Below are 8,337 nucleotides of genomic sequence, written 5' to 3' on the forward strand. Positions count from 1 at the left end.
CTGTAGCTGTCTTCAGACACTCCAGAAGAGGGCGTCAGATCTTGTTAAGGATGGTTGTGAGCCACCATGTGGTTGCTGGGATTTGAACTCTGGACCTTCTGAAGAGCAGTCGGGTGCTCTTACCAACTGAGCCATCTCACCAGCCCCATCTGTTCTCATTTTTATTCTCTACAACTCTGGTATGGAAAATGGAGAAAAACTGCAACATTCCCCAGCATGAGTTTGGGGGTGAAAAAGGAAATATAAAAGAAGAGCGAAAGCTCAACCTCTGCAGAAACAGAGGGCTCAGAGCTCCGCCCCGATGTTTTTATTTTTCTCCTTGTCCCCGCCCCCCCGACCATGAGAGAGCCCAGGCCACGCCCCCATACCGAAGTTCCAGACTCGGACTCGCCGACCTCTACAGTTTACCCGCAGGGATTCCCTCGCCAGCCAATCCCGTCAGAGCCACCGGACCGCCCGGAACAAAGATGGCCGGGGCGGCCTCGGGGAGGGCACATTGATCCAAACGCCAGGCGCACCCGCCGGGACAGCAAAGGCAGAGTGGCAACCGCGCGGTCAGCAGCATGGAAGAGGGCGGCAGTGGTGGCAGCGACAGCAACGCCGGCGGGAGCGGCGGGGTGCAGCAGAGAGAGCTGGAACGCATGGCTGAAGTCCTAGTTACCGGAGAGCAGCTCCGGTAAGGAAAGGCACTCAGTCGGTGGGCTCTCGATTGCCCTACGCCCGCCGCGGTCCGGAGCGCACACGCCATCTGGCTCGTGGCAGGCGTGTCGCGCGGGGCGTAGGGACAGTCGCGAGCCAGTGGGATGGTTGGGTCGCGCCGCGCGGGTGCTTGGCTACTGCAGCCCGGAGGCTAGCAGCTTCAGCCAGGCTGCGGGGACCGATGCCGGGAACGCGCGGTGCAGGCTGCGCCCTAGCTGGACTGCTGCAGCCATGCGTCCAGCCGACTCGCCACCACTCCGGACGCGCAACACCCCCTTGCCAGGTGTTCCTGATGCCTGCCTAGCCTGCCCGCTCCAAAAAGAAGAGATTTCGGATGAGACCCCAGTCCCTGCACTTCCAGATAGAAGGCGCCAGCACCCACAATTGCCTTCGCTTCAGCTTTCCTTTTTGCTAGCAAGGCATGATTCCCTTATTTGAGCCTCAGCTTACTTTTATGTAAAACCTGGCGCATCTCTGCGAATGCTTTGACGGGTTGCTTCTCTTCCAAAACCTTTCCCAGCTCCTTTACCTATCCCTTAATTGGCACGCTTGGTTTCAGGCGTCACTTGGGTCCGCAAGGGGGCGTGAAAGTACCTTTTTCAGTGCCCACGTCTGGGACCCCGGAGTTGGCCCATCGCCGCGCACTTTTCCTAGAATTATCACTTTCTCACCTCACAAATCCAGGAACAAGCTTTTTTGACATTCCTATCGCTTCCTGTTCCTTTTTCTTGGTCATAAGCCTGAGACTTGTGCTTCCGCAGCTGCCTTGATATTGGGGGTTGTAAATCAGATTGCCACTCAAAATGAATCCGGCTCTGTCAGAACTTGAACCACGACCTGCTTCCCACCTGAAAGAAGTGTGCTAGCTGCCTCTAGCTCTTGGCTTGATCCCCCCCCCCCGCCCCCCGGCTTATTTCGGCTTCTAGATGGCTGTTTCAAGACTTGAAGGAGAGTGTTACAGAGGTCCCTGGAGGTCTGGCAAAGCCCTTGGCTTTGCAGGGTTCAGTTTGAGGAAGTAGCTGTTGGCAGTCAGGACCGTAGAGTCCAGTGTAACAGAAGGAAAATCACGCGTTTCAGTTCCTCGTTACATCTCAACCAAAATTGAAGGGAATTAAAAACCTGTTTGACTTCATCAAGAGTATTTTGTAACCGAGATGACGTAAAGTTTTTCTGATTTAACCGGACTTTCTTAATAGTTTACACTGCTTTGTTCTTTACTATATACTGCTGTTTGAAAAGGCTTCCCTTGGGTGAGATTCCATGCTTTTTGTTCCTTTTACGAACATCATTATGTCCCCCAGTCACTTTCTCCTTCTTGATAACTGCTCCTGTAATGCACGTTCTTCAGCCTCCCCAGAGCGCTCGCTCGCCTTGTCCTTGTCTTAGCTAGTGTAGAGCTTGGGACAAGGATGAGTAACAATAGTGTTGTTATGAGGATTATGTGGCATCAGTGCATACACGGGTGGGTGCTGCTATGCACTATATGATCACTAGCCAGGGTAGCCATGTTTGGACAAATTAATTTACTCGTCTGAGCTATTTCCTCATCTGTAAAGTCATGAAGATTTCATGGGGTGCTTCTAAGATTCTGACTTCCGGGCTTCCTGTGTCAGTTAGCAATCTGCAAGAGCTTGCTGGAATTAATTGGTGTTCCCAGTCTCTCTGCACCACCACTTTTGACACACCCGCTCTGGTAAGAGGTGTCCAGAGGGCTGTGTGTTGTGAAGGACGGAGGATGTAATTCAGGCTAGTCAGGTTTTCCTTCCTTCTGCCACCACCACATGTGGCTTCCAGCTCCCTCCACGTGTTACTTCTGCAACTTTGGGACAATTGACTTACTCTTTTGCCTCAGTTTCTTCTTTATAGAAAAGGGAGATTTAAAAGACAATTCGCTTACCATTTTGGGAGGGCCGAGATGTCACATCCGAATTTGAATATGAGGGTATTGCACCTGCAATCCCAACACTTGGGAGGCAGGGACTGGAGAATTACAAGTTTGTGGTTAGCCTGGCCTACTTAGTAAGTACTATCTAGCAAAGCCCTGTCTTTAAAAACAAACAAACAAAAAACTCAGAGCAAATATTAACCATTTAAATTTGATTTGAATTTCACTTTTTGTTTCAATTATTTTAAGGCAAACTTTAAAAGCTTACTGTATGTGGGGAGAGGCAGGAGTCATGTGTGCCAATGTAAAGGTCAAAGGACACATTTCAGGAGCTGGCTCTCTCCTTCCATGTTGGCGTAAGCTCCAGGATCAAATTCAGGTTGCCAGGCGTTCACAACAAGCAGCTGTAACTACTGAGCCATCCCTCAGGCCCAGCACAGTGGCTCATGGCTGTTATCCCAGCTCCCCCAGGGTTAGAGGCAGAGAGGTTAGGAGTTAAAAGTCATCTTGGATACATAGTGAGTTTGAGGCCAACTTAGGTGGGCTTGTGGGACCCAGTCTCAAAACAACAACAGCTGAACAAAGTTCCCTAATAGTTAGATCCTGGTGACTGCGGTGGCCATGTGCCTGGTGTTAGGCGTCTGCTCATCCTCACTGTAACAGCCAGAGTGGATTCTTCTTCCGTTCCAACTGTGTTCATCTTGTATGATTCCTGACATTTAGTGATGCCCAGGGTTTCTGCCTCTGGTCACTTCGCACCGCAGGTTACTGCTGCCCTGGCTTACATTTCTGTGTCATCACAGTGAATAGCAGGTGATTTAAAAAAAAAAAAAAAACTTGGTGAAATTCAAGACTAGCGTGTGAAAGAAGTTTCACTTCCGGCTTGAGCTGTGTCCAACTTCTTTCCCACTTTTTAGAGACTGGGTCATACTCTATGTAGCCTGCACTGGCCTGGAACTCATGGCAGTCCTGCCTCAGCCTCCCAAGTGCTGGGATTACAGGTAGGGAGCTACCACACCTAGCCCCAGTGTCTTCTCTTGGGGGAAGCCATTGAACCCCAGCACTCTTGGTTGGCCCCTTTGCCTGCAGAATGGGGAGAGCAGTGTTCTCCAGTGTCCAATTGTGGTATTGGACAAAGTGGGCTCCAAGCTGGAAAGGGCTCCGCACACTAAGGCGATCAGCTTAAAAGACTGCTGTGGCCATTGTTGGTTCCAGCTGTGGAGCTGGCACGCTGCGCGAGGCTGACACACGGACAACAGAAGCCACTGCATACACAGTGTCTTTCTTTTCCAGTAGGCGCTGTTCCTAATTCTCTTCACGTTCTTCCCTCATCTTACAAGAGTTTGCTTCCTTGCCCAGAACTTTTTTTTCAAACAAAATAAAACAAAACAAAAAACCCAAAACAACAACAACAATCAGAATTTCATACAAGCACATATAATATGTGTTTTGATTGAACTTAACTCTACTTCTCTTAACTTCCCGTAGGTTTCCTATTATTTATTTATTTATTTATTTTTAAGATTTATTTATTTTATATATGTGAATACACAGTTCCTCTTTCCGGACACACCAGATGAGGGCTACGGATCCTATGACAGATGGTTGTGAGCCACCATGTGGTCGCTGGGAATTGAACTCAGGACCTCTGGAAGAGCAGTCAGTGCTCTTCACCAATGAGCCATCTCTCCAGCTCTCATTTGCTTTTTTCCTTCATGATTTCATGTATTCTTTTTTTCAAACGTAGTCCACTTACTAGAGCCAGCATCTGCATGAGTAGGGCCATCCACTGGCGCATGAGTAATCTCCCAGGGGCTGCAGCACTGAAGAAAAACGCGTTCTCCCTCTCCCGTCACATCTGGAAGAACCTCTTTCTCAAGTCATTCTCTTTCTCTGGCTCTTACAGTCTTTCTGCCCCCTCTTCCACCATAATTCCTGCCTCCTGTCATGTAGGAGGCATGACACAGACGTCCCATTTACGCTGAGCATTCCCCAGTCTCTTTTTCTCTGCACACTGACCAGTGGTGAGTCTGTACCGATCATCCTTCTACTGTAAAAGCACTTGGTGGTGACTGTGGCAATTGCAATACAAACAATACAAGCCTATAATTCTAGCACTAGAAAGTGAAGGGAGGTGGATCAAGGTGTTCAAGAACTTGGTTACAGCTGGGCAGTGGTGGTGCATACCTTTTGATCCCAGCACTCGGAGAGAGGGGGTGGCAGAGGTGGGCAGATCTCTGAGTTCAAGGCCAGCCTGGTCTACAGAGTGAGTTCCAGGACAGCCAGGGCTACACAGAGAAACCCTGTCTCCAAACAAAACAAAACAAAACAAAACAAAAAACAACAAGCAAACAAACAAAAAGAACTTGGCTGCATACCAAGTTAAAGGCCAGCTAGGGCTACATGTGACCCCCCCCCCCATCTTAACAACCAGAAATAGATCAATAAATAGAACAATAATGATTATGACGCTTTATGGAACTTTTTCAAGGACTCCTCTAGGTGCTTTGAATATTAATGCTTTTATTTTTGTTATTGTTGTTGTTGTTTGAGACATGTAGCCCAGGGCTGGTGAGATGACTCAGTGGGTAAGAGTACTGACTGCTCTTCCAAAGGTTCTGAGTTCAAATCCCAGCAACCACATGGTGGCTCACAACCATCCGTAATAAGATCTGATGCCCTCTTCTGGGGTGTCTGAAGACAGCTACAGTGTACTTACATATAATAAATAAATCTTAAAAAAAAAAAAAAAAAAAAGACATGTAGCCCAAACTGGTCTTAAACATTACTATAGCAATCTTTCTGTCCCAGCTTCCCAAGTAATGGGATTGCAGGCATGAGTCACCAAGCCCGACATATTAATGTCTCTAATAAGTCCTACTACCCTTATTTTATAAACAAGAACACTGAACCCTTACAGTAACTGGCTACAGGTTCTTCTGTCAAGAAGTGGTAGAGTTGAGAATCTGGGTCCTTACGCAGCGTCCCAACCCACAGTTTGCTTGCTGTTCCTCACTAGGTAGTGAGGAGGATCAAAAATTATGTTTCCAGGGCTCAAGATGTCCCTCCGTAGGAAGAACATCTGCTGTGTAAGCGTCCGGACTTTAGTTCAGATCTTTAGTATCTGTAGCTAGATGTGGCTGTGTACAAACCTTGGTGCCATTGTGACAGAGACAGGAATCTTGTTGAGGCTAGCCGGGCGCTGCCTTAGCTTAGTTTGGTGAGAGACACTGTCTCAAAGGAATCAAGTGCTGCTTCTGTAATGTGATTCACCACATGGTAGCCTGCTGGCCTAGAACTTATTTTCCTGGCTCCACCTCCTGGGGTCATGCCCCCTGGGCATTTGTGGTAAGGAAGGACGTAAGGAAGGCATCCCCTAGCACGGAGAAGATAACTGCTAAGGGAACTCTTGCAGGGCAAAGGGGTCAAGAGAAATTCAACTCCCAGCCTATAAACCTAGGGTCTACACTGTGGGAAAGCAGCCCAAGTTCTGTGGGGAAACCCGAATGTTCTGGGCTATTCTGACATTAAAGTCGTGACCTTAAAAGTTTGTGGCCACCCTTGGCACAGTGTAAATATCTTCCTGGAACTTTGAGAGGAATTTGGAACAAGATGTGATTGTAATCAAAGTAGAGGAGGGGAGCAGATGTGAACTTTTTCCTTTTTTTTTTTTAAAAAAATTTGTATGGTGTCTTGTTTGTGGGTTGTTTTGTTTTTTTTCTTTTGCGCGTGTGCTCGTGTGTGTGTGTGTGTGTGTGTGTGTGTGTGTGAATATTTACATGTGTGTGGATATGGGAAGCGGAGACTCAAAAGTTGACATCCATGTCTTTCTCAGTCAGTCTCTACTATACAGAGGCAGAGTCTCTCACTGACCCCGGTATTTGACCTTTCAGCTAGTCTAAGCACCCAGCATGCTCCAGGGATGTCCTGTCTCTGCTTTGCAAGGGCCCCATGCCACCTGACACTGTACATAGGTCCCAGAGACTGGAGCTTCATCCCTTGCCATGGAAGTACCCCGTCCTCTGAGCTATGGCTGTAGAAACCTGCTCCCTCACCCTGCAGCGTACGTCGATGTTTTACAAGACGGGCTTGTAAAGAGCTGGGTATCTGAACACTGAACAGTGCAGCCATTTACTGAGTGAGGAATGACAGCAAAATGTCAGGTACTAGTCTGTGCATGGTGTGTGTATAGTTATGCCTTTGATTCCTTATACTAGTCCAGGTATCCCATCCTAATGCGGAAGGATCCAAGGCAAGAACAGGCGTTCACATCTGTAGATGATACAAACGAAACTGGTTTCTTGGATTTCAATGCAAGACCCTCCCAGTTCCCATTCTCTGGCATTTCACTATGTATATGTCACATTTGTAAACCGGATTTCCTGGAAGCTGCCACGTAGTTTTTCCAGTGTTATGCATGCAGACTGAATGACCAGGACTTTGTGATCCTCCAGAGTTGGAATGACCCAGAACCAAAATTATCTTGGGCTGCCTTTTGTCTCTTCACTAGCCATTTATCACCACACCAACCTCTTTATCTGCCCTAACATCCTTTTATCAGGTAAAACCTTTGGAATGTTTTAATCAGCAAGCAGACTTAGCTTCCACCAACCGAGAAGCTAAGAGTGTCGTGAGGTAGCACCTGAGACCCGAAGCACAGATTTCCCCACTTTACTGTAACCTGCCCATGTGACGTTCCCACCAACACACCTGCAGATGCCCTGGCTCATGATTGTGTTCAGTGACTAAAGCTCATCCGACCTCTTCCATAACGAAACACATATTCCAGGGTAATCTGAAGCCACGTTCTCCACCCGTGGTCACTCACTCGTCTTTGGGTCGTGACAAATCATCTCATCCCTACCTTTGAACAAGATATATGGTTTACAGCCATGCACATCTGTGGCAGGGCATAATTTGCGTTTAAGTAATTGGTAATCAAATGGACTATATGTAGACTGGTTTTCTCAGATGAGAGGACAGCTCGGTTTCCTGGGAGAATTGGTTGGAATTCCGTTTTGTTTCTTTCCCGTGCTTTTGATTCTCTTCTTTGGGCTTTAGCTTTGTCTTTTGAAATCCTCCTACTGTCACCCAGTGGCCACTGGTGTTGATGCAGACTAAATAAAGACAAGGCTGACGGCTGTCACTCACCTATACAAGCCTTGAGCATTGATCTCTTGGCCCATCTTATCCCATGGATATCATTTTGACTCTCTGGCCACCCTTTCATATCACAGTGGGGAGAATGTTGCTCTCCCATCTACCTTAGCTCAATCAGGATCTCGAATCAGGGCAGAGTTGATGTCGTCCCTACCCACACAGAGTAGCTGATGTACTACATAGAGCGAGGGCATGCTTCGATAATTATGTCCTCCACAGAAAGGCCATTGGGGGGGGTTCAGTGATGACAAGCCAGATGTCCCTTCTTCACCTCTACCCACCCAGAGTATAATGTATCTAAGGTCAAATTCAGGGAGAAATACCTAGCAGCGGCATCTATCCAGAGAAGAAAGTAGCTGTAGAAAAGATACAGGATAATGGCATGAACTTTTGAACTGCCTGCTTTTAGCATCATGTTTCTTGTACAGCTCCCTACAGTGACAGCCTGTCCTGAGGTACACCCCCCCTCCCCACTCTCCATCACCCCAACCCCTACCTGCCTCTGATTTGGAAGATCTGCCATTCAAATCAGTTCAATAAAAGAAGTAAAATAAAAGCCGGGCGTGGTGGTGCATGCCTTTAATCCCAGCACT

General features: G+C 47.8%; 1 protein-coding gene across 1 annotated transcript in view; it reads left to right on the forward strand.

The window, feature by feature from the left end:
- The first annotated feature begins 424 nt into the window (after positions 1–424).
- Positions 425–8,337, forward strand: part of Deptor (DEP domain containing MTOR interacting protein) — a 137,570-nt gene continuing 129,657 nt past the window's right edge. The window contains exon 1 of the mRNA XM_021217119.2: positions 425–676. Within this exon, the coding sequence (XP_021072778.1) occupies positions 564–676 (113 nt within the window). The 5' untranslated portion in view covers positions 425–563. The remainder of the gene's footprint in view (positions 677–8,337) is intronic.

This window comes from Mus pahari, chromosome 17 (genome assembly GCF_900095145.1).
Source record: "Mus pahari chromosome 17, PAHARI_EIJ_v1.1, whole genome shotgun sequence".
NCBI classification, from domain to species: Eukaryota; Metazoa; Chordata; class Mammalia; order Rodentia; family Muridae; genus Mus; species Mus pahari.